At 52.1% G+C, this 26,188-nt stretch overlaps 1 protein-coding gene across 4 annotated transcripts; it reads left to right on the top strand.

Moving 5' to 3' along the window:
- The first annotated feature begins 988 nt into the window (after positions 1–988).
- On the top strand, positions 989–20,493 carry LOC125693254 (transmembrane protein 121). Of its 4 annotated transcripts, XM_048944933.1 has the most exons (3): positions 5,683–5,724; positions 5,829–5,858; positions 16,970–20,493. In XM_048944933.1, the coding sequence occupies exon 3, from the start codon at positions 17,489–17,491 to the stop codon at positions 18,425–18,427; it is 939 nt and encodes a 312-aa protein (XP_048800890.1). In that variant the 5' UTR covers positions 5,683–5,724; positions 5,829–5,858; positions 16,970–17,488; the 3' UTR covers positions 18,428–20,493. The 4 variants fall into 4 exon arrangements, with proteins under 4 accessions (XP_048800887.1, XP_048800889.1, XP_048800890.1 ...); XM_048944930.1 differs by lacking the exons at positions 5,683–5,724; positions 5,829–5,858 and adding an exon at positions 989–1,113; XM_048944932.1 differs by lacking the exon at positions 5,829–5,858 and having other exon boundaries at positions 5,621–5,724.
- The last annotated feature ends 5,695 nt before the right edge of the window (positions 20,494–26,188 follow it).

Below are 26,188 nucleotides of genomic sequence, written 5' to 3'. Positions count from 1 at the left end.
CCAGCCCTTCCCAGCCCTGCATGGACTCCAGGCGGTGACAGCTCAGTCCTTCTGGCAGGAACCAAAGGCGCTGTGCCGAAGATTTGTTATTTCATAAAGCAACTGCAAACACAGCTGAGAATGTTGTCTTCACACCCAGAGACCAAAACACTCCCTGGGAATTCTGTAAAGCAAGTAAGCTGTCTCACAAAGTGATCAGAAGTTCAGGAAAAGGAGAGATGTAATGCCAAGTGTCCGGGGGTATCACTGCTGCTCTGCATGTTGCTGTGGTTGGGCTGCACATTGCTATAGTGCTAAGGATGAGCAGTGGGGATTGCTGGGGGATGCAGCCACCCCACTGGGGACACGGCTGCCCCACCGTGCCCAAGTGCCTTCCATGGGCCGGAGAAGCAGAGTGCTGGGTAGGCTGTGGGGCTCAGTGTGGTGCCAGTGAGTGATAGCGGTGCAGAGATTGCTCTTGGCATCACCCTATCGCCCACCTACAAACCCAACCAGGACGTGGTGTTCTCGGTGGGGTCTGACTCCCCTGGCAGTGCCCACGCTGGGAAGGCAGAGCGGGGCAGGAGGGAGGCAGGCTGGAGAAGCGGCAGGGAAGCAGGGCACTTGCTGCCTCTACTCCTCCTAGGGGTGGAGCAGGAGCTCTGCCGTGAGGGGCACCGAGTGCCCCCTGCCCATTTTCTGCCGCAACAGCTGAGTCACCCCTGGGGCGCAGAGCCCCGCGGGATGGCCGCAGCGGTCCCCGCGACGGAGACGGGAGCAGCCCCAGCCCTCAGCGACAGCCGCGGGGGGGGGAGGGAGGGGAGTCCTGCGGGATGAGCTCGTTCTCGGGGAGCGGGGACGGCAGGAGGAAGGGCCTCTGCCTATCGCAGGGGGGCGGCGGGATCGGCCCCCCACCCACCAGCCGCACCGCTCCGCCCCGCCGCCCGCCCCCTGCGCGCCTCCCGCGGACGGCGGAGCGCGGTGCGGGGCCGGCGGAGGGGCGGCGAGCGGCGGCGGGGCGGCCCGCAGCCCCCGGGCGGCGGCGGGGCTGAGCGGCCCCCTGGAGGAGCGGGGGCAGCCGCCCGCCCGCCCTGAGCCGCAGCCGGATTTGCGCGGACAGCAGGCTGCCCGCAGGTAAGGCACCGCAACGGGTGGCTCCGCGGTTCGCGGCTCCGGGCATCCCCGCCGACACCGGGTGCTGCGACGATGGGTCTTCCCCCGTTGTCTCCCGCAGCCTTCCCCTCGCCTCCAGGCGTGGGCTCTGGATGAAGCAGGCTGAGTAGCAGGAACAGGGAGGGAGAAGCCTCCGGTGCTTTTGGAGCAAACTTAGGTCCGCGGAGCTGCCTTCAGCCCAGGGCGCTGCGAGAGCACGGTGCCCCCGAGGGCATGTCCGGGTCTGCTCGGGGCGTTTCGCCCCACGGAGCGAATGTTTTCCGATAGGCCCCAGCCGGGGGATGCGGCATGCTCCATCCCTGCCCTCTCCGGAGAATTCGGACTCCTTCCAGCTCTTTTAGCAGTTGGAACAGGGAGGGATGCTGTCCTGGCTGGGAAGGATGCTCTGGGTCCCTGTGTTGGGAATCCTTTCCTGTATGGCTGAGAAAGCAAGGCTGGGAGAGCGGCACAGCCTTGGGTTCAGTGCTTCCCTGAGGGGCTGTTTGCTGCTGCCTTCCTCTGCCCAAGCCAACCCCCAGGAGCAGGTGCTTGGGCTGTGTATCTCTGCTTCTCCCGGGTACATTCACTTGGGCACTGCTGGATCCCCATGTGCAGTCCCCCCTGCTCCCTACTTGGCAGCAGACTGTCACCCTCCATCAGGCAGCCGGGCTGTGCAGCTGAGCTGTGACTTTGTGTGGGAACAGAGCATGGGTCCACAGCTCTTCTGGAGCCGTGTGGAGGTTGTGATGAGCCTGGCACATCACCTGGGGATCCCATTGACTGCTGCTTGTCTGAAGGAGGTTGGGATCCAGCATCCTTATGATGGATGTACCATTGTCACACTTGCCATAGGGCAGATAGCACCAGGGCTTGTATGTCCCGCAGTGGGTATGCCTCTTTAGCCATGTGCAGTGTTATATGGGCAGAGAGGAGCCAGAACCCCTTCAGACTGTGGGAGAAGAGGGAGGAACATATTCAGGAGGAGCTAAAATTTCTATGTTCTCCATAGTGTCCATGAGGCTGTGTCTTATGTCCAGGCAGTGCAAAATCCTGGCAGCACCTTTGGCGTTATATGAGGAAGACTCTGAGATATCCTTGGGAGCTGTCAGATGCTCCTGAGCCCACCGCCGTGCCCACTGCCAGTGCCAGCTCCTCTGTGTCTGCCTGAACCCCCCGTGCTGCACAGCTCAGCACTGTGTATGTGTGTGGGGGGGGGATGCTGTGCCCCCCTCCCCAAAGCCACCCCTGCAGGTGGCACGTTCTCTGTCCTTTGGGTATTCGGTGGGTGTGGAGGGTGCCCGGTTTTATCTGCAGGAATTCAAGATGCTCATCGTTGTGTGCAAAATCCTCCCCCAGAAATTCTCTCCTGGCTGTTGCTGATGGAGAATGGAATAAGCGGGAATTGAGGTTTCTCTACAGGTTTTGCTGCAACCAATAGTAGAATGGGCTGAACGTATTTCCGTGCTTCCCAACGCAAAGTGTTTGCTGTCGGAATGAAGGCTGCCTGCTTGAGCCAGGTCTTGCAGAAAATCACCTCCGGCTGAGACAGCAGCAGGGCTAGGAGCCCAAGCCCTGTCCCGCTTACCTCTGTAGCTCTGAAGGCAGCACGTATGTAACAGTCTGTGCCTTCCTTTGGCTGCAGCACCTCCTATTTGATGGAGGAGCACAGAGGGGACCCAGGAAGACGCAGCCCTGGCAGAGATGGGGTGTCCCCAGGAGAGCAGCGTGCAGCCCGCACCCACCTGGGGGAGCACTGCTGCATCATTTCCCACGCAGACCCAGGGAGCGAATGTTTTCCTCTCGCTGTTTCTCTGCCTTAACAAGCTGACTGATTGCTGCCGACGTTTCGCTGCGTGCCACGCAAAGCGCAGCCCCTGTGCCTGTGGGCCACGGCTTCGCTGCTTTGCTCTTTGCCAACCCCCTGCAAGGCTGCACAGGGGCTGTGGATGGAACATGGCACAACCGTGGGCTCGCTGAGCTCTGTGTTGGGAGTGGGGATTTCTGCAGAACTCCCGGGAGGAGCAGCTGGCAGCTGGGTAGCTCTGTGGTAGAAGTGTGTGTGTGTGTGTGTATGTGAATTCCAGTCTAAACGGGAAAGGGAAAACATCCAGAGTTACGGAACTAATGCAAATGGAGTTGGCTTTCATCTCTCCCTGCAGCATCCCGGTGGAAGGCATTTGCATTTCCCACAGTTGGTTTTCCCTGCCTGTCTCGTGGAGCTGCAGGGCGCAGCCGAGCCATCCCACAGCACTGGGGCACTCCTGACAGGTGCGCTCCAGCACTTGGGGTGGGATGTCCATGTCCAAGGAATGCAGAGGGCAGCATCACCCCAGCCAGGTGTGCATTTCCCCTTGGCCCCCTCCTAACAGTGGAAGCATGGAGTGGGGCTCGGTGTGCTCCAGCAGCAGCTGTTGGCAGTGCTGAAGGACTACAGCCCTGCAGGACTCACCCAGTGTTTATTACACAACTCAAGCATCAAAGGCAGCTCTTATAGACTCACATCTTCATATCAAATAACTCTGCAAATTCCCATCCAACTTAATTAAAACATTCACTGGGCTTGTTAACAGCACAAACCAAAGGCTGTCTTTCCTCAGGCACCAGCCATTTTTAAGGAATGGAGAATGCAGAGTTGGTGCATGCTTCTTTGTTAAGGAATCACCTCTGATAGAGCCTCCCCACACCACCGGGTCTGATTAATCTCAGGCTCTCCAAAAGGAAATAAATGTGTTTTCTTCCTTTTTATTTTTTCTCCTGGTGAGGGCTCATAGAACAAAGATGAAAAAGTGAGAAGTGCTTTGTATGGAAAGTTAGATGAGAGGGTGGGGGAGTGTCAAACCCAGGCCTATAATAGGAAACAAGTGCTGGTGAAAGCACCTTTCATCTCAAAGCACTCTGAGTGCTGTGCAGCCCATGAATACACACAGGAACTGCAAAACAATTGACAACAAGCTGCATCAGGAGATGGAATCACCACTCCTCCTGGCAGCTGGGCCACCATGAGCACGTCCAGGTACCGGGGCTGCAGCCCTGCAAGGCTTAGAGTTGTAGAGTTGCAGAATGATTGGGTTGGAAGGCTCTGAGTTCCAACCCCTACTGTTGGCTGGCAGCCCCCCACCACATCTGAGTGCCCAGGGCCCTTCCAGCACCTCCAGGGATGGGGAACAGCCAGCTATCTGGTACTGAATGCCCCATGTGCCCAGCACACAGATGTGAAATGCAGGAACAGGGGGGTAGCAGAGCTCTTCCAATTGGTGGTTATAGCATTTGCTCACTGTGTGTCTAGACAAAGCTATAAAGGAGGGAGAGGGCTGTTACCTAGGAATAAAACTGCTGAAACCAGCCCTGGAGAGCTTGTCGCTGCATTTCCAGGGAACTGGGAGATTCCTGGTGATGGATGTGACAATGCTGAGGGCTGTAAGCTCACCACAGCTGGGCACTGAGTCAGGGGATGTGCTTACAATGCCCCCACTGCTTGCTTGTGGCACAGACTGAGCATTAACTGTGGTCTCTCGGCAGCCCTTGGCTGTTCCTGGGGCTGTCACTTGCTTACAGATCAGGGTTCAGTTCAACGACTCCAAAGCTGCAGCGGCACAACACAGCAGCACGGGGGCCACCGAGGTGCCATTTGTCATCACAGTGCATAGAGCTGGAAGGGTTGTGCTGGCCCTGCTCCCACCTGCAGGCAGGGCTAGGGTCAGGGCAGCCTGTGCCACTGTGCTGGGGGATATTGAGAGCCAAACACTGTGCTTCTGGTCTCCGTGCTGTGCTTGAGCTGCAGGACTTCCACACTTGGCAAATGGTGAGGGGAGAAGCGAGGCTGCAGGGATCTCATTTCTTAAGATGCAAATTCTCTCTGATCTTTGCTTCCACCACATGCAGCACAGTGGGGTCTTGGTCTGTGCTTAAGGCTCTGCAGCACTGTCATGATAGCAGAAAAAGGCATAAAGAAGAGATGGGGCTCCTTGGCAAAGCACCTCAAAGGAAGCTAATGACATGCTGCTGGCCACAGCAGGAGCGCACCATGGCTCATCCCATGCTGGTGATGGGGTTCTGCCCAGCCTGCACGGGGATGGAGCATAATCACAGGGCTCCACAGGGTGCTGGGCTGATGGCTGGAGCCAAGTGCAAGCCACCAATCTGTATAAATGCAAGTGCAGTGTGGCTTGCGTGACTTGATGGCATGTGAGGAGCGTGCTGGTGGCCCCGTCATTGGTTTGCTGTTGAAAGTCAGGGAGAATAACTGCACAGTTAGAAATAAAACCAGCATTTGTCCACTTTGAGATATAGCAGAAAAATTATGAGGTGTGCAGGTGGTGCTTGACAGACAGACCAAAGGAAGAAAAAAAAGAAAAAGGAGCATAGAAAGGCAGTTAGCTGCCCTACTTGATTTTAAGGGCATGCCTGTTAGCACTTCCAAGTGCACTAATGAATGAGTCACAGCTGTTTTAAATAGCTGATTACCTGATTGCTATCAGTTGCTATAGGGCTTGATGCTCACTTTCAGCTTGCTTTGCTGTGGTGATTTCTTTGAATTCTCTCTGTGCATGGAACAGAACCCTCTAACGTCTGGGGCTGCCCTATGCCAGCAATGTAAGTAGGGCTTCTCCCGCAAGGCATGGGAATGTGCCTGGGCAATATGGGCCTCTGAAGCACTGAGGATATACTAAAAGCTGTTCTCATCTGATTCCATAAAGAATGCTATTGGGAATACAGCAACATCTCCGGTATGTGAGTAAATATTGGCCTTGAATGAAGTTGCTGATAAGTTGGGAGATAAGTTATCAACAGCTGCTTAACCTAATATTGCTTCTATGGAAGATAGCGCCGAGCTTTTGTAAGAGGTTAATAACGAGATGCAGAATCCATCACTGTATGAAATGCCCCTGACAGAGGGCAGTGCTTGTTCTCCCCCAGGGCTTTGCTGGAGCCTAGGGAGCGTATCAAGGCGGGATGTGTTTGAGGGTCAGGCCTGGCTCTGGGCACTGGGATGGGTCGAGGTGGCTCCAAAGGCACTGTGCTGACTCTGAAGGTGGCCCCAGTGATCCCTTGGCTCCTGCAGGAGCTGGGCTGCCTGCCCACGTTCCTGCCTGCCTGCAGTCCTGGCTGTCAGTCCTACCTCCATCCCACGGCCCTGCTGCCACTTGGTGAGTTGGCTGTAGATACTGGGGCAGCAGCTGCAGTCCTATCGATCCCTTTGGGGATGATGAGCCCAAATGAAGGCCCTCAGGAAATAAATATAGAATATAAAAATCTGGCTGCAAACAGAGGATGGGACAGAGGCAGTTTGTAAAGGGCTTTGGTAGTGGCTCCTACAGCCCATTGCAGACTGTGCCTTGAATTCATGCGGAGAGAGCAGTGTTGCACTGAGCCCACCTTCACGCACAGTGCTGGTATAGAGAACAAGCAGGAGGGTCCTAGAGCCTGTGGCAATTAGCAGGCAGCTCAGCCTGCCCTGCCCTGGGCTGGCATCCTGCTTTCCTGCAGGTTAATTTTTGCAGCAGCAGCAGATTTATGTGAGCTTTTCCACACCTCCCTCCAGCCCTTGCCCTTCATTAGCATTGTGAGCTTCAAGTGTAGACTGATAGCAACTTTATTATTAAAGATTGTGAGTTCCTGCATTATTGACGTGTGGACAGCTGGGTGCACTCTCTGGACTTGCGTACACTAAAAGCACCCCTGCTGATCTGCTGGTGGTGTGGGAGCCCCCTCTTACACCAAGGCTAGGTGAATCCTCCATCCAAGCAGCTGATCCCTGCTGTGGGCCGCAGCACTTTGATTCTCCTTCAGAGCTGGATTTATGCTCCTGCTGCCTCTCCCTCTGTGAGCAAGATCCCATCTGCCTGCTCTTTTCCCCTTTTTGTGCTGTGAGGCTGCATGCCTGCTCTTGGGCTTGTAAGCCTGCAGCCACCATACTCAGTTGTGCTAACAAAGATTTTTATTGCTACACCAGAGCCTTTTCCTGGGCAGCTTCCATGCAGTTCATTTATTTGCAGGCTCTCTGGCTCCTGGTTTGTTTTAAAGCTTTGTTTTAATCCCTTTGCAAAATATCCAGCTCCCAGATGGGCCTTGCTGGAATTCTTCTGAATAGGGCACCCATGAGACATGCTGCACAGGGTGGTGAGTCCCCGTCCCCTGTGCAAGGGGCTGTGGTGGTGACCCCCAAAGTCCCACGCTGGCTGTGCCTCAAAGTCATGAGGAGAGAGCAGTATTACTCTGAGCTCATCTTTCTGCTCAGAGCTGGTGCAGGATTTGTAGTTGCAGAAGAGCTTGGCGAAGCAGTGAGGCAGCCTTTGGTATAGGCAAAATAAAGCTATTCAGGGAAAAGAAATAGCAAAGGGAAATGGAGCAGCCATCAAAGGAGAAAATGATGAAAGAAAGGGAAGAGCTGGCACTATTACTCTGGGCTCTGGACTTACAAATCTGAGGTCAAACATGCATTGAGCTCTGGTGGCATAGGTGACGTTATGGGGACTCATTGATGTTCATTACCTTCTAGACCAGGTTCAGATGTCAGCTCAACATCAAACTGGAGCTGATCAAAACTGCCTCAGTTTGAAAAATTGTGGGAAACTGAGGTTTTCAAGTGAATGAATGTGATTTTAAGTGGCACCTGCCTTCCTCAGTACTGTTAGATCATTCAAAATCAAAGATCAGAAAGGAGGTACTGGGCCTGCAAGCTAGACTGTATAGCCAGAAGCTGGAGAGCAATAATTGTTTGCTTGTGAGGAAGGGGGTTGCGTTGTTCCTTATGCCCTTAGAATTGCAGAATGCCTGAGGATGGAAGGGACCTTAAAGTTCACCCAACCTGTGGGCTGGTTGCCACCCACCAGATCAGGCTGTCCAGGGCTCCATCCAACCTGACCTTGGGGATGACCTCTGGGGGTGGAGTTTCTTTCCTCTGGGGCATGCACTGCCTTGCTGGGAGTTACACTGGGATGGTGGAAGCACTGGGTGATAGTGGGGTGCTACTGGAAATCAGGTGAAGTGTTGGATGAAAGCTTTCAAATTGGCCAAGTGCAATCTGCCACCAGTGGCTTGTAGTGGTCTACTGCATCATGTCACTGTGCTTAATGCAAAGTGTCTGTGAGCCATCGCTGGGTGGAATTCTCTGTCAACCAGCTGTCAGGCTTAATTGAGTTGTCCTGTAAAATGTCTTGCATATAAGTAAATGGAAAATAGTACAGCCCATAAAAGGGCCAGAGTGTGGCACATTCGTGATATTTATGGGCTTCTCTGTGGTGCTCATCACCATGGCAGCTGTGAAGGTCGATGTGGAAAGCTGTGGGGAAACGCCATGCGTGGTTCAGTGAAAACATGTGGGGTGATGTGGGGCCACGGGGTCGTGGGGACAGGGACCGGCAGAGCCCCGTGATATTTTTCCTTCTCTGGGGCCATCTGTTTCTCTCCTGTCTTCTATTGGAGCTGAACTCTCTCTGAGGGTTGGAGATGCTCAGTGAGAGCAGCTCCTGGCTCTTACAACTCCATTCAAGAGCTCTTCTTGCACAGCAAATACATCGAGTCTCTTCTGCTCTGGGACTCACATGCTTATTAAGCTTTCTGCCGCGGAAAAAAGGTTGCGAGGCAATTCAGCTTGCTAGCTAGGTCATGAATCTGTGTATATGTTATGAATGGCAACCGTATTCATGTGCCCTGGGCTGTGCCCAATCATATCAGGCAGTAATACAAGTCAGGATGAAAATAAATCTTAATACCAACCACCCTACATGAAACGAGTGCTTATTTTACATAAAACCTAATTTTAGGATGTCAGGACTGTAGCCGATCCACTTTGTGTCTCCCTGGCTTAGCGTAACTGCGTATGTATTTATATTTATATATATACAAAACTAGATATTTGAGTACACGCTCTTCTTATGATTTTTTTTTTTTGTCCCACTTGCCCTCTCAGCCAGCACTCTGCACGCCAGCAATCCTTCTCTTCCTTGCGTGGGTATTGTCATGCCCTGCAATATTAACGCATTAATATTAATAGTACCATTATAATTGAGGCTATTTCCTTGGGCAGCAGCTGCTGGTGGATGCCAAAGAGTGGCCCTAAGGTGGGCTGCCAGCGGAGCTGAGGTCAGCACAGGGGTGCTGGACAGGCACTGATCCACCTCGGTAGGGAGCAGAGCTGTGGGATGCACTGTGCCAGGGGTTCCAACACTGCTCACATGCTCTTGTATGCACAGGGAGTGCTGGGGGAGAACCAGAGCTTTCTATGGAATGCCCCGAGGGATTCAGGATGTGCTCAGGTTTTTCAAGTGCTCTGGGAAAAGTAGCATAGAGCTAGTTGCTTCACTGAGGATTTTGGCTAGCACTGGAAGCTTGTGGGAAGTGTCTTGCACTCGTGGCTGCAGAACAAGGTTTTAACCATGAGCCAAGCCCATCTTCGAGGCTCAGAAGCCAGCAAGCAAAGCTCTGTTTTGGATTGCTGTTCAAAATATTGCCAACGTGGTGAAGCCACTCATGAACAACCAGTCTCGGGAGCCCCAAGTGCTTCGGTGAGCCACAAGCAGGTTCTGTTCAAGTTCTCTTGTTCGTCTTCAGTGTAAAACATCAGAGTCTACTGTGGTTGCCTCTGTGCTCAAAGAGACCTGAAGAACAACGAGAGAGCCTGCAGTGATGAATCTGAATGCCTTATGAACATTACAACATTACATGTAAGCAAGGTTCTCCATCTTATGTTTTAAAATTATTGAGGTCCAACTCTATGCTAGGGTGATCATTTTATGAGGGATTTTCATAACTTTGGGATGCAACAGGCAGTGGTTCATTACCTATTTTTACACTTAATTGCTTTTATAATCCCTGTTAATGATAATAAAGCACTGCCATGAGGAGGCCAAGCACCGTGTCCTCACTGCCTTGTGCTGCTGCAGTGCAGCTCCTGGCAGTGCTCCCTGCTCACTTCTCTGGTTCTTGCAGATATTGGCTTGTGGTGCTTCCTTCACCCTCCCACGAAGGCCATCTTTGGTGGCCTCCTGCAACTCTCAATTGAAGGAACTTGCATAGTTCATTCATTATTTATTAACTCTCTGTGGATGTGTTAAGATGCATTGCTGGACTTGTGATGCTGATGAGCTCATGAGCAGTGATTGATGGCTGTAAGTAATCTGTGACCTGTTGGGCCCACAACAATTGATTAATTACTCTTTAAAGCATCCAGAAACAGTTTGCAAGCCTTTTATAAACTATTTATAACTGGACAGGGACTGCTTTATCCATCACTATCTGTGAATTTACAGTGGAGGGGGATTGGGAAGAGGCTGGATCTGTCCTGGTTGATGGTGGAGAATTTCCCTTATTTTGCAATTTAGCTAAGCAGGGCTGGTGAGCATCCAGCTCAGGTTTTTAATACACTCTTGGGCTAAACATAGAGCAAAGGATGAGCAGGCTTGCTTGTTGCTGTGCTTCTAGTGGGATAAGATTAAATTACCCACCCCATTTTCCTTCTATGTGTATGCAGGGGGTGTGGAGCCAGAGGCAGCAGCTGCCAGCATAGTGCAGTGGGCTGCTGGGTGCTTGTGGGCAGCGTGCCGGTCCCTGCTCGATGGGATGTCAGCATCCGTCATCACTTCTAGCAGTCAATCTATTATCTCACCTGCTGCTGATGCTGTCTAACAGGAGCCAGGATGCGTGAATTCTGTGGGATGGTGTGGGACAGATGTGCTTATGGTTCTTGTTAGAGGCTCTGTCCCTCCTTCCTCTTTCTGCCTCCTCCTGAGAAAGCTCGGTGCAGGGCTGCAGGCTAAGCCATGTGTGCATGGGATGGATGAGCCCGTGCTCCGTGGGAAAGGGGATCAAAGCACTGTGGACAAGCTGGTGGTGGCAGGTCCATGCAGCTGCATCTGGTCCCTCGTGGTGCACTGTTTGCTTTACACAAGGGGGATATTTTTTTCTGTAAACCAAACTGTCTGGCAAGCTGTGCAGTGGAAAAGGACCTGGGGGTGCTGGCTGACATCTGACTAAATGTGAGCCAGCAGTGTGCCCAGGTGACTGACCAAGAAGGCCAGTGGCATCCTGGCTTATATCAGAAGTAGTGCAGCCTGCAGGAGTTGGTTGTCCCTCTGTACTCAGCTCTGGTGAGACTGCACCTTGGGTGCTGCGTTCAATCTTGGGATCTTCGCTACAAGAAAAATATTGAGGCCCTGGAGCATGTCCAGAGAAGGGCAACAAACTGTGCCAGGGCCTAGGGCAGTGTTTTTGGGGGGAGCAGACTGCAGCATAGGCTGCATGCACCTGGTTTGCTGCTTGTCATTTTTATTCTTCCTGAGAAGCCTGAGCACTGTGCTGTTTTGAAGTCAATCTAAGGTTTAGCAGCAGAGGGGTGGAAGGAGGAGAAGGGTAAAACAGCCCCCAGGAGAAAGGACAGCTTTTTCAGGCTGAACAAAGCATTTCAGATTGGCTCCGAGCCATTCTTCACAGTTCTTTATTTTGCTCAAAAACCCCACTGCAGATAATTATATGGTGGGCAAAGAGAAATAATTTGTATTGGATTTCCAGCCAAACTGCTGGACTGAAACGAACTTATCTCTTGGAGATGAGGGATGATGCTGCCCTGCCCTGGAGGTGCCCCCCACATCCCACCCCCCTCCTGGATTCCAATTCCTGCAGCTCCAGGGCTTGAAGCTGTGGTGTTTGGCAGCTGCAGGACAGGGCTGGGCTGGCAATGACTTGTGTGATGAGTGAATGGCAGTGCCTTCAGGGGGTTATGGTCAGCAGCAAGAGCTTCCCACACACACTATGATATAAAATGCAAAAAAGACGCTCAAAAGAGATGAGGTCCGAGGTTGGCAACTTGAGTTGGGTTTCCCTTTCTAAAAACAGTTCCCAAATTGGCCATGTTGGATCTGTCTTCGTCCCTCATCCTCTGAGCATCCCCTATTGCCTGCCATATCACAGTGGGGCGTTAGTAGTTCCCCATCCCTAAATAACATCTTTCAGCAGCCTGTTAAGCTTTGAAACAGATTAGCATTGCCTTACAGCTGTGTGCACAACAATTTTGCACAGAAATAGCATTGCCTTTCCAAGGGGACGCGTCCCATTGGGCCCCTGAGGGTGATCCCAGAGGCTGGGAACACTGTGCTGAGATCGCAGCACCGGGGGAATGGGCTTTACATCCTCAGAGATGCGTGGATACCCAGAGCTGTTTCTGAGGCTGGAAGCCAGGTTTGGAATGTTAATGACAGAGCCTTTCATTTGGGGAGCAACCGCTGTCAATGACCCATTTTTCTTTGTATAATGATCATCATTACTAGGAGGAAAATGAGCACTGAGGACGGGGACAAACGCGGGCACCGAGGAGAAGGGATGGCAAAGCGCTACGCAGGGAAATAAACCTTTTGTCCTCGGGAGTGCTGGAAAGATGTCTTTAAACATGCATGTAAATTTGTAACAAATCAGGCACCGCGGCCTGAGACAGAGAGCAGGAGCGAGGAGCCGTAAATATTTCATCTCCTTGGCAGTGAGCTCCAGCACAGCAAATTGCCGTATCCCCCAGGGTGCGGGCGCTGCTTGCAGCTGGGCGGGCAGCCCCTTCCACTGCTTGTCCTCAGTAGAGCTTTCCCTTGACAACAATGCATTTTCAGTTCTTTTTTTTTTTTTTTTTTTTTTTTTTAAGGCTATGTATATTTATTTTTCTTTTCTTTTTTTTTTTTTTTTTTTTGCATGGGGGAAGAATTTTATTACCAAAGAAAGCCTGAAAAAGCAGCGGCTTATGGAAATGAATGGCTGAATCCAAACATCTCTGCCAGAGAGGGAGCTTTGGGAACACAAATTCCCACTGTGTTGAACATGACCCAGCATGGTGATCCCAAAGTGTGCTTGGAGAGCTGGGCCTGGAGATGGCTGCTGCACAGTCTCAGAAATCCTTTGCCTTTAGGACAGGAGTCAGAGCCCAGCTTATTGAACCTGGTCTCCAGATGGAGTACAGGGCTCCTCGCTCTGCCCGAAGCTCAGCCTGGGAGCTGTCAGCTGCTTCTGACCACACTGTTCAAGCATCTCAATAATTCCATTAGGCATGACCCAGGGAAAACCTGTAAGTGTGCAATGGATGGGGAGGGTGAATGCTGATCCCAAGTAATTGGTCTCTCCCAGAGCTACCTGCAGAGCCTTGTGGCTGGGCTCATATGCCAAGGATATAGCTGGTCAGCTCTGAGTGATAGAAGTCTGCTCTCTGGGTGCTGGGATTGAATTAGACACCAGCAAGACGGATGTTATTGGATTTATTAGATGGTGAGTAGGAGGAAGGCTGAAAACAGAGGAAGAGAAATGTCTCCCTGCTGACCTTGGGGCTGGCGTTATGCTTCTTGCTGTGCATCGAGGTGGGTGCAGTGTTTATCTCCCAGGCGGTGTTGGAGCTGTGGATGCCAATGTTGCCTCATGGGGTGCTCTGTGTCACTACCCACCCCATGAGTGACTCAGCTCTGGTCTGGGACTGCCACATTCATCACTGTCTGCAGGAAGACGTGCCATGGGAGCTGTGTTGCTGAGCCTGATGGCGAGGAGCTGCTGCCATCGATAATTAACACTGGGCTCCTATTGCCAAAATTAATTCACGGAGTGTGCAGCGAGGCACAGTTCTCTTGATTGTGCAACTCATCTGGCATGGTGGAGGTTCAGGTTGGATTTTAGATAAACCTCTTTCCAGAAGGAGTCATTGGGCACTGATGCAGGCTGCCCAGGGCGGTGGTGGGGTCACCATCCCTTGGGGCTGTTCAGGAATAGCAGAGATGTGGCACTGAGGGATGTGGTTTAATGGCACAATGGGGGTGGGCTGGTGGTTGGACTTGGTATTCTTTGAGGTCTCTTTGAATCTTCATGACTCTGTGATTTTCCTGTTCTGCAGCCGCCTCGTGTTAATTGGGAGCATAACCATTGCTCTCAATTAGAGGGCAGGCTGTCGGCAGCAGGCTGCGTGCCCAGTGCTCTGCATCTCACTCCTTGCAGCCCTGTGCAGAGGGATGGGGGGGGATGACACAGCTGTGTGCCTCCAACCAACACTGCCTAGGCAGAGGGGAAAGCAGCTCTACAAAAGCTCCTCACTGGTATCTTGGTTTTCTTTCCCCTAATATCAATAATATGAGGTTATCTGAGGACCTGGCAGTGACTCTTGTACAAAAGAGCAGCCCTGAACTACTGAACTCAGCTGCAAGCTGTATGTTCTTGGTGTCCCTGCTCTGCCTTGGGCTGGCACTCAGGTCTGTGCCTGCTGGTAGTGCTGAGCAGACTGAAGCACTGTGCAGATGGAGCACAGTGGCCAACTGGATTTGGGCTGTCTCACCAGGGAATTACCAGCTGAGTGTGGAGCTGTCTGCAGCTCCCACCCACATCTCCCAGGTGTGGGTGGAAGGGTCCCGTTTCTCTGATCATCACACAGCCTGTGTGTGGTGCTTTGCCTTTCCAGCCCAGGGCAGGGTGTTCCCATGGTAGCAGCAGCATGCTGTGGGTACTTAGGGGATTTGGGCACTATGAAGTCTGGGGTTTGGTGCTAATCAGAATGAGGTCTTACAAGTGCACCTGCCTTGGAAACACTGAGCAATTCTGCTACTGGAGCCACATGTTTTATTGGGAAATTGTTTTGATAGCGTTGGAGCAAAGCATTATAATTTTTACATTTTTATTCCAGTCCAAATGACTCATTTACTTTCTCTGAACACTGTATTTAAGCATCTGAAATGTCTGCAAGGTCTTTTTTCCCCTGCGTCTGTCTAGCCTCACCCAGCTGGGTGCTGTGAGCAGACACAGCCCTGGGGGGGCACAAGCACTAGGGGCAGCAGTGCAGCGTGGATTTGCCCACTGCTGTGGGCAGGGGCTGGTTCCTCTGCCAGCCTCACTGATCTGCTTCTTCTGGGAACAGTCTGCAGCTCTCTTCCCATTTTGCTGTGCCCACACGGCAGATTACATGTAATCATTAGCAAGAGGGCTATTTCCTCCTTCAGATACAATTAGTGGGCAGGGCCCGGAAAAATTCTTCTTCAATCTCATTTCCTGCACAGGATGCTCTTGAGATGCCTGGGAGGATGCAGATCCCTGGGGCTGCTGGCTGCATGGTGACTCTGGGCTGTGAGCATCCCATGGCAGTTACAGAGGGGGACTCCGGATGCGCCGATGGGGATGTGGTGGCACTTCAAGGGGTGAGCTCTGGGCAAAGAGAGGAGGAGCTGCAGGCAGGAGGGAGGCAGCAACAGCTCTTCAGGGCACCTCCAGATTTACATCCAGGAAAGCTGGAATAAATCAATGCAATTAAAGTGCAAATGAAGCTTTAAGCAATGCGGCATCCTAACTACCTGGGAAGCGCTGTGCTTTTGCCTCGCTCACTCCTCTTTTTATTCAAAAAAAGGCTTCAAATCACTTCAATAATTTAAGCTAATTTTCAAGGTAGAGATGGGTTCAGGAGGTGCCTGCAGGCATCAGTGAGGATGCTGTGTGGCAGCAGCCTGACCCTGGGGGGGCTCTGTGCTGGGGGACGCCCAAGAACACAGGGCCTGCGTGGTGCCTCCCCACATTTATTTACAGGAATTCATTGGGAGGAAAGTATTGGGAATACTTGTCTAAACAAATATTTGCCTCCGATGTGCTCTTGTGGCTGTCTGACAAACTCATTTTCTTGTTTATCCAGCACGTTTCTCAAGCAGCTTCGGAATGTCATTTAAAAATTATGAAGTGGGACTTCCCAACTAATGACTGTTTAAAGTGATTGTTTAAGAACTACCTGTTTGTTGTAATAGTCCTCCGAGGGGACTTGTACTTCCCCCTCCTGGTAGGACAGTCATGCATCACTCAGTGTGGAGATCTCCCTGTTTTCATACAGGCAGGGCTGGATGGAGGTGGGGAGAACAGTGGCTCTTGTGCACAGCACTTGCAGCACCCGTGCTGGTGTGAGAACCACTGCCCTCCACTAACCACAATCCTTGGAAGGAATAAATGCTGAAAGGGGAGAGAAAAAAAACACCATTCCCTTTTGAAAGACCTAATTTATCTGGAATTATCCATCCTTGGCTGTAAATCCCCTGTAAAACTTGGCAGAAGTCTCAAAGCAGTTGCAGCAGTGACTATATATTTTTTTTTTCACCTGAAAGCCGAAGGAGGAACAAACGGAATGAACAAGCGGTGCCTGCGAGGTGCCGTGCTGGTGAATGCAGGGCTGCTTGGGGTACAGTGCCTGCCATGCTGGGAAGCTCTGTGCATGGGCACACATCTTTCCCATTAGGTTCCTTGCCTTGGTTCTGAGCAGTTCCTACCTGAGACATGAGTTTTGCACACCAGTTGTCCCAGCTGGGAAAGGCTCCACCAGCATATGCAGCTTCTTCATGCACAGAAGGGCAAGGCTTTGATGTCTTGAGATTTCTTAGGCTTGGCTTTCTTAGGCTTCTTTCTTCGCTACCTCAAAGGTGGTTGTAGCAAGGTGGGATTGCTCTCTTCTCCAAGATAATGGTGATAGGATGAGAAGTAATGGCTTCAAGTTGTGCCAAGGGAGGTTCAGGTTGGATGTTAGGAAAAATTTCTTCTCCGAAAGAGTGGTGATGGACTGGAATGGGCTGCCCAGGGAGGTGGTGGAGTCACCTTCCCTGGAGGTGTTCAGCAACCATGGAGATGTGGCACTGAGGGCCATAGTGGGCATGGTTGGACTAGGTGATGTTGTAGGTCTTTTCCAACCCTTATTATATTATGAAAAAGGCACTTAGTGTTAAGGTATGCACGGGCCATGGTGTTGGGTGTATGCCCCTGGTAGGGTGCTTGGGTGGGTGCCTGACTCCCATTGGGGGACTGGGGGGCTTTTGTCCCATGGCACAGAGGGTCCCTAATGCCTGTTCTCTGCCATCTTTTCCAGAGAGACGGGATGGAGCGAGACTTGCACAGCCACAGGCAGCAGGAGCTCGTGGTGTTTGACACAGGCATGGCACAGCCCCATGAGGATCGGCGTGGAGGTGGCTCCCTGTGAGTGCACAGGGACGCCCTCAGTCCAGGACTGCCTCCTCTTCCTTCTCTACCGGCCCACTTCTCCCTGCTGCCTCATTTCCTACAACGCTTCCAAGGATCTGCGAGAGGCTTTGAGGCCAGGAGCCAGCAAGTGTATTGCCAAATGGGGCTGGAGAGTTTGGTGACAACGGGAACACAGAGCAGAGATACTATGTGAGTTGTGGCTGCTGGCAGAGGACGGTGCCTGGGGCTGCTTGGCTGGCCAGGGGCTCAGGACAGAGCCCTGAAGAGCGGGGCTGCCAGCTGACCTGCTGCTCCTCCACAGCCTGCTCCTCGAGTGGGGACACAGCATCCTGTGGTGCCCACACTGATGTCTGCCCACACCTTGCTGGCAGGCCTGCTCCCCTAGTGCCGCCGTGAGGCTCTCACCATGGTGCTGCCACCACCCGACAAGCGCCACGTCTGCCTGACCACCATCGTCATCATGACCAGCATGGCCTTCATGGACGCCTACCTGGTGGAGCAGAACCAGGGCCCTCGCAAGATTGGGGTCTGCATCATCGTGCTGGTGGGGGACATCTGCTTCCTCATCGTGCTGCGCTACGTTGCGGTGTGGGTGGGCGCGGAGGTGAAGACGGCCAAGCGGGGCTATGCCATGATCCTGTGGTTCCTGTACATCTTTGTGCTGGAGATCAAACTGTATTTCATCTTTCAGAACTACAAAGCGGACAAGAAGAACCTGGAGACAGTGGCCAGGAAGGCCCTGACGCTACTGCTCTCCATCTGCGTGCCGGGGCTCTACCTGGTGCTGGTGGCCTTGGACAGTATGGAGTACATACGGACCTTTCGGAAGAAAGAGGACTTGCGGGGACGCCTCTTCTGGGTGGCTCTCGACCTGCTGGACATCTTGGACATCCAGGCCAACCTGTGGGAGCCGCACAGGACCGGCCTGCCCATCTGGGCGGAGGGGCTCATGTTCTTCTACTGCTACATCCTGCTCCTGATCCTGCCTTGTGTGTCCCTCAGCGAGATCAGCATGCAAGGGGAGCACATCGCCCCGCAGAAAATGATGCTCTACCCTGTCCTCAGCCTGGTCACCATTAATGTTGTCACCATTTTCATCCGGGCCGTCAATATGGTCCTGTTCCAGGACAGCAGGGTTTCTACCATCTTTATTGGCAAGAACATCATCGCCATTGCCACCAAGGCGTGCACCTTCCTGGAGTACAAGAGGCAGGTGAAAGAGTTCCCCCAGAATGCCATCGCCCTGGAGCTCCAGCAGAACTCCCTGTCCCACAACCAGACCATCCACAGCACGCAGGGCATCCCTCATGAGCCATCACCCACCAGCGAGATCCTGGACACATGATGGGCGGTGGCTCAGGGCCTTGGTTCCGATACTCCGTGCTGAGTGGAGGAGAGGTGCTGCTTCTCTCTGGCTGCATAGGTTGAGCGTGAAGGACAAATCCCAGCAGTGAGGGCTCTTCTAGGCACAAAACACCAACCACGTTGTAATTGAGCTATGGAGTGTCCCCTAGACGTCTTCATCTCAGGTATAACCCTAGGAGTCCTCCAGTCAAACCAAATGAACTTGTGAAGGACCCAAAAAAGCTAATCTTCTCTCTCCCTCCTGCCAGCCTCTCCCCTCCCAAGCAAAGGCCGTTGAGGTTGCAGTGTCCCTTCCTACTCCTGGAGCACCTCCCCTTGACCCCAAGTCTGGAATGAAGATTTTGTTACCGGAGACCTTCTTATGGTGTGGGGACAGGGCCACGGGTGTTTGAGCTGGGGGAGGGTGGGGTGTCTGAACCAATCAATCCTGTGACCGTAGATGTCTCATATCCCAATGATCACATTTACAGTTTGTTGTTTATAACATCTCCCCGGGTCCCACGGCAGGTGGCAGCGAGGACAGCCCTGTCCCAGCTCTGCCAGGAGCAATACGTGCCAAGCTGGAGCCAACCTCATGCTGGTGTTTTATGGATTTCATTCACTTGAAACGACTCAGCACAATATTTCTATTTTTGGAAGGGTCTCTCTGTTTCGCTCTTGCCCTTGGGCCCCTCCCATGCCAGCACATGTGGGCACCGAGGAGGATGGCAATGATGCGTTTCATTCTGGCATCAAGCGTTTGTAAAGAGGGCTGCTTTCCACAGCTACTATATTTTTAAAATAAAATATTTCAAATTAAAAAAAAAAGAAAGAAATGTTCGGGAAGGCAGTGGAGAACTGGGAGTGTCTCCAGACTGTCTGTTGGACCACAGGGACATTCCCAGGTCTCCTCTGCCCAAGTGGTGATGAGGGGCTCAGTCCCTGGGTATGGGGTGGGAAATGAGGGCCAGCGGGACAATAAAAGCCCATTGAGAATGATGGCTTCTTGTGGTCTCTTTTCTGCCACTTGGGGAAGGGCAGCTTGTATGTGGCCCAAATGTCTTGTGTCATTCTGTCCTGGTCCTCAAAAGCCAATGATCGTTTGCCCAGCTGCAGCGGTGTCCCAAGGGCTCAGGCAGCTCCTTTGGCTTGGGATGGGAGGAAAAGGGGATACAGGCAGTTAAACGGCATTGCAAACACAGAGAAGTAGATATTTTTTCTAAACCACCCATCTCATTTGGAGGAGATTGGAATAAAATGCCTGCTGCTGTTTACATTTTTCCTTCCACATTTCCTCCTGGCTGTGCTCCTTGAATTTGACCTAAATCCACAACTCATTTTAGCCTCCATCTTCTCAATCCATCATCATCTGTCCAAAGCATTTTGCACAGCCCCAATTCAGCTTTCCACATTTAGGAACAGCTGGTCGTGTTGCTGTCGAGCTCTCTTCAGGCACCCCATTGCCTTGGGGGGACTTTGTGGTGGGGGCTTCTCTGCTGGGAATAAATCCATGGATAAATAAAGCAGTTTCGTTGCCAACAGCCCTGAGTTTGCAGTAGATTAACTGGGTAGGAAAGTTTCTGCCTCCTGTCCCCCAGGAGGAAGAGTGCAGGTGATTCAGAAGGCATTAGCAGAAATTAATTAAATTGCTAAATTATTCTGGAATACCTATGGAATTATATATTACATCTCTACTGGTGCCATTAAAATACGTGCAATCAGCATCTGTACAATTAACTCCCAAGTATCTAATAACATTCTGTCACTCGGGTAATTGATTTATGAGCCTTTATTTGAAGCTTTTCCACCAGTCTGAGCAGAGGGAACCTGCAGGTGCTCGTGGGCAGTGCCTTGGGGAAGGCTTAGAAGTGGTGTGTGAGAGCAGGTGGCACCAAGCAGAGGTGGGGAAGGAGGACAGCTTCCCACCCCAAAGCACAGCTCTGCATGCCTTGGGGTTTCACGCGTGCCTGGTTTCAGGTCTGGCATCCTTGAAGGATAACATCCATTTAGGTTACTGATTCACGCGTGCTCATTTAATTTCACCTTAATAAATGTTTTATGTGGTTTTGACATGTTCAGCGTCTCATATGTATTGATCACAGCAGCCCGAGGAAACATTATGACCATAACATTGCAGGAAGCATTTAAGAAGACCCTGGCAAGCTGTACTGGTTGCCGCCTTCTTCCTTGAAGACAAGGAGCAGTCAGAGGGACGAGTTGGGATCGCAGTGTGCCCAGGTGAGCATCCCTGGTGCTACAGCATCTAATGTGCTGCTCTTCCCAGCAGATGTGCCCCATCCATAGAGGCATTCAAGGCCAGGTTGGAGGAGCCCTGAGCAGCCCATATGTGGGGCAGGCAGCCCACAGCACAGGGTTGGAGCTCGCTGTTCTTGGTCCTGTCCAAATGAAGCCATTCTATGAAATGTGCCCCCGTGTTGGTGTGGGGCTGTGGGCATGTTCTGAGCACGGACACCAAGTCCAGCAGAGCCCTGCCGGCAGAACCAGGCTCTGTGTGCCTCCCTGCACTGCTGCCAGGCAGCGCTTAGTATGCAGGAATGGTTCTCAGATGTTTCACTTCACAGCTGGTGAATGTACTCGGGGAACTCAATAAACCTCTGTGTAAGGAATTATCTCTCATTAATCTCCCCAGCAAGGCTGGCACTGCATAACATTCTGCCTGCATATAGCAGGGCACAGTGGAACGGGCAATAGGCAGTGAGTTATAATGGGAGAGCCCCGGGCTTTAAGTAAAGGATAAATTCCCATAAAGCTTTCTGTCCTCCTGACCTCCTCCTGGGAAGAGGACAGCCCTGGGAGGAACAGTGCATGGTCCTGTGGCCACACTGCCCACCTGAGCACAGGGCTAGGACACGGCAGTGGTGCCTCACACGCAGGGACATCCCAAAGTGAAGGGAGGTGATGGATGGGCTGGCCCTGCTGCTGTGCCCAAGGACATGAGCACCTTGCATGAGCAGAGAAGCACCCTGCTAATGTGAGCGCAGTCCTGGTGTGATTGATCACAGGGGGATGGGAGCCAGGGGTGGGAGGGAGGACAGGCAGGGAACTTCTGCTCCTGAAGGGCTGTGTGAACTGATGGGGCATTTTGCTGGTCTGGGAATTTTGCTGGCATTTTGCACGTTGGGGAAGAAAGCAGAGATGTGGCCATGGAGGAAGTATCAGCCACAGTGCCAACCTGGGAAGCAAATGGAAAAATAAAACCACGGTGTAGTAAAGCTGTTCTGCAGCCATAACCAGCACGCTGAGCTAGAAAGATGATTCAGCCCATATTTTAAGAGTCTTCTTTTATGGATGCCTAATGTCCCGTGACCAGTGTCCAATGAGGAGCAATTAAGCATTTGCTTAGAAAAAATGTGTCTCTTCAAGCAATAACTGGGCAAAGGTTCTACCCCCGTAGCATCAGTATTCGGGTTTGCAGTGGGAAGATAACAGCGGGCTCTGCTCCCTCACATGGCTGTGATCTGCATGCTGGGGCTGTTGATGAACTGCAGCAATGGAAAAGGGAAGCCAATAAATTTCCATAGCCAGAGCTGAACTCAGAGCACTGTGCTCCTTTGGGCAGCTCCGTCCCATGGCTGTGGCACAGCACTGCCTGCTGCTCAGGAAGAATAAAATTATACAGCTGTGATGTTTAATATTATGAGCTCACCAATCAAAGATCTAAACGGAATAGTGACCACTTAGAGCCCTGCCAGCTGAAACATATTTGATGAGGCTGCCAAATATTCCTGTCTCTTTCAGAGGCAGGGAGACCATGATGCCTACAGGACAGGGCCCTGATCCACACAGCAAGGAGCAGCAGATTCCAGGCACAGAGCAGCCAATGAAACAAACATTTTCTGCCAGGAGCACAGTGCAGGGGTACCCTGGTACCTGTGCCACATCTGCTTGGCTCTGATGGGATAAGCCAGCAGCTGGCTGTGCCTTGCAAGAGCCTCTTTGCCCCCTGCACCTCTTCCTGGGGTCTCTGCCTGATGGAGCACGCTTCTATCTCACATTCCCTTTTATGATGACCACAAATCAAAGCCAAGTGTATGGCAAAAATAATGAAGTTCTACAGTAATTACCTTAAAGGCAGCTAGCTGAAAGCCTTGACTTGCTTGAGGCATTACTGTAGCTGGATTTGGGCCATTTAATGCAAAAAACTCAGGGAAAGCCAAATGCAGCAGTGAACCCACGAGCCACAGGAAAGCATTGGGATTTGGGGTGAGCCCTGCTGGGTGCTTGCAAAGCACATTCCCAGCAGCAGAGCACCCAGGGACCGGGATGCTCCAGGCAGGCACTCAGAGCACAGCATGCAGCTCGGTGCTTAATCTGCTGCAGTGCCAAGTGGGACCAGCACAGCCTTGCTCTTTAATTGTCAGTGCCGATGGAACTTTGCAATATGTCCTTTATCTGCCTCCTGAAGGGCTTGTGCTATTTTGGTGAGCATCGCGGGAAGGGAAAGCTCTGTACAGTGTTAGCTTTGAGAAGCGAAAGCGATCTCATTGACACACAATGTGGGGTTTGATTGATAGGGCCAATACCCATAAACCACGCTGATTGACACTAATTAGCCTGCCAGCCTTTGATTGCCTCTGATCATGTCCTACATTGCGCTGATTAAAAAATTAGTCCCGTGTAAAAAAACTCAGAGCAGCGGGGGCTGATTGGAGGAGATCTCAATGGGGGTTTGGGATTTCATGCTTGATCCTTTGCCTGCAGAGCATGGGCAGGAGGGGGCAGCCCCCAGTGCCACGGCTGGCACAGGGCTCTCCTGCCCCAGGTTGCACAGAGGTGCATTGTGGTGGGGCAGAAGCTATGGCATGGCCATATCCAATGGCACCGTTTCCTGTGCTGGGGACGGAGGGGGTTTGTTCTGGGAACAGAACCAGCATGGCACACACTGCCTGATTCAGCCCCATTGGATGGCTCTCAGGGGAAAGCATGTCCTCGGAGCCCCACAAAGCATGGGGAATGTTGGGATTTGCCACATTTCCTTCTTTCCCGTGGGGATGTACGAAGCGGCGCTGCAAAATTCACAGTTCCCATGGCAGCCAGCGGCAGATCCCAGCCCAGCTGAGGCTGCCGTGTGATCGCACGCTATTAGTTTGATAGTATCATTTAGAGTTGACTTAGAACCGCGTCCCAGCTAATTAAAATGGAGCTGCTCGTGAAAAGCGCAAGAGCAGAACAAGGTGCAGAGCATTGTCGCCCCGGGCCCTGCGCCTCTGCAGCTGTCTCGTTGGTGAACGGCTTTGTATTTCCCCTTTCACATTGGAGCTAATTCCATCCGTCACCAGACCAACGTGACTGTGCCCCCAGCAATGAGAGCATGGCAGGGAGGGAAGCCCGGCTCCCAGCAGTGCCATCTGCAGCACGTCCCTCCCTTCATTACGCTTTGCTCTCCTTAGCGTTGCAGGGGCACTGGGAGCTTTGCTACAGGGAAACACAGAGTGCAGCCCACCCTGATGGGCAGGCAGAGGTGCTGATGCTGCAGAGCTCACAGCCTGTGTGCTCACAGCTGCTCTGCCCCGAGGTGCCCTGTGTGGAAGCACTGCTCCTTTGGCAGGCGGTAATTGCCAGGGTGAGGGAGGTGATGGAAAGCGTTTGGGGGTTTGTGGCACAGCAGTGAGGAAAATGCAGGCAGACAGCCCTGGCATGGCACGGCCTCACAGAGCTGCTGTGCAGCCCATGTCTTGTGGAGGAAGCTGCTGGGGATGCAAAGCAGCGTGAATCCCAGTCTGCTAATCTTAATGGGAACTCAGTGCCATCAAATTGGTGCTGGTGTGTTCCCATCTACTTAAAGGCTTGATTGATACAAGTAAATGTGTTGGCATAATACACTCACACACAGGCGCCTGCCTCGGTGTCACCCATCAGTCTGATTAATACACACACAGCACAGATGTGTGCAGTGCACAGACTGAAAATAAGCTCACAGAGAGATCTCAGAGTACTTGGAAATAGGATGGCATCACTGGCAGATGTAATTCTGGTGGCACCGCACCAGAACTAGAATCTGTCCTGGCCCCATTGCAGCTCTGCTCTGCTTTCCCATGGGGAAGGCTTCAGATGAGCAAAGCACAGCATTAAGCACTGGCCTGAATCCAGAGCTGATCCTTCAGGGATGCAGGGCTGGGTACCACAGGCACTGAAACACCCATCTCTCCTGTCCAAGGGAGTGCCAGGGCTCCATAGAGCCTCTGCAGCACAAATCAAAGCAGCAGCATCAAAGGAGACTGTGAAACAGGGAAGAGCTGCCTTCAAAGGCAGCTGGTGCCAGGCCAAGGAGAATTTATCTTTTATCATTTTCTCCTGAAAGGGAGAGAATCCTGCCAGCCACACTTAGCTCTCCAGCCTGCTGCAGGAAGAGATGGGGGCAGCTCAGGTGTGCAGTGTGGTCTGGGTGAGAGGGAGGGGATATGGGATGGAGGGATGTGGGATGGAGGGATGTGGGATGGAGGAGATGTGGGATGGAGGGATGTGGGATGGAGGAGATGTGGGATGGAGGGGATGTGGGGTGGAAAGGATGCAGGAGAACGAAGGATGGTGTTGGTAGAGGAGAGGTGCTCTTTGGCACCAGCAGTGGCTGTAAGACACGAGTTGCCTGAGCCTTAGAGAGCCTGGGAAGAGAGGATGAATCATAGAATCACCAAGACTGGAAAAGATCTCTAAGACCATCTAGTCTAGCTGTCCAACTCCCCACCAAAAATAATTCCACACTAAGCCATGTCCCTTAGTACCACTTCTCCACACTTCTTTAACACCTCCAGGCACAGTGACTCATGGGCAGCCTGTTCCAGTGCCTGACTGCTCTTATAGAGAAGAAATATTTCCTAATATCCAACTTGAAGACATCCAGGGTAGGACTTGAGAGTCTCCCAAGCTGACCCATGCAACATCCTCAACAAACGGGATGAATGGCATGGAACGTGTCTGCAGTGGGACTGCAAATGTTTCAGGCCAGTTTGCTGTTTCAGTATTTATGGCCCTTTTATTTGTGAATGCTAAAGAATATCAGCTTATCCTTGCAGGATGTTTGTGGAAAGGAAATGCATCTTGTCTCTCTAAGAGCACAAAATAGGGAAAGTATTTCCATGCCATTTGGAAAAGCTGCTTTTACTATCTGCATAATAAATGTACAGGCCTCCAGCTTGCAGATAATTTGCAGGGGACAAGGTACTCTTGGTGAGGGTAAGAACCCATCTAAAATAAGCCTCTTTTGCCAGAAAAGCATTTAATTTGGATTTGGGTCAAGGTTTCAGGCTCATGCTAAGTGCCTTTTCAATCACACTCCGTGTGCACAGTGCCATCCTTCTGATGTGCAGAATGAAGAGGCCATGGGCACTGCATCTCAAGGGTTCAAAATGAATCTTTGTTTTCATCCCAAAGCAATTTCCCAATTATTTTTCAGCTGAAATACATGAGTTATAGCTGGATTGCTTGGAACTCCAGGCCATTCTTACAAGCCATATTCTTGCTCCCCTCATGCCCACCATGCAGACCCTACCTGTGCATGCACGGGCCCACAGCTGGAAGCACAGCTGCAGCCGATAACAGCAGAGTGTTTAGCAGGGAGGCAGCCCAAGCTGGCAGTGTTGTTTCTCCAGCATTAATTATGGATGCTGCTCCAGGCATCCCTTGTCTGAACCCCATGCTGCAGAGCATCGCTGTGCTGTGAGCTGCAATACAGCATCATCCTGTTCCTAGAAAAGCCTGATCTCTATGGAAGTCAGAAGCAGGGATAGGAGAGCAGGGGCAT

This window comes from Lagopus muta, chromosome 5 (assembly GCF_023343835.1).
Source record: "Lagopus muta isolate bLagMut1 chromosome 5, bLagMut1 primary, whole genome shotgun sequence".
NCBI lineage: Eukaryota > Metazoa > Chordata > Aves > Galliformes > Phasianidae > Lagopus > Lagopus muta.
This window is presented reverse-complemented; position numbering and strand designations above follow the sequence as displayed.

Excerpts from the sequence above, each read along its gene's own strand:
- LOC125693254 (XM_048944930.1), top strand. The coding sequence starts at position 17,489 with ATGGTGCTGCCACCACCCGACAAGCGCCACGTCTGCCTGACCACCATC.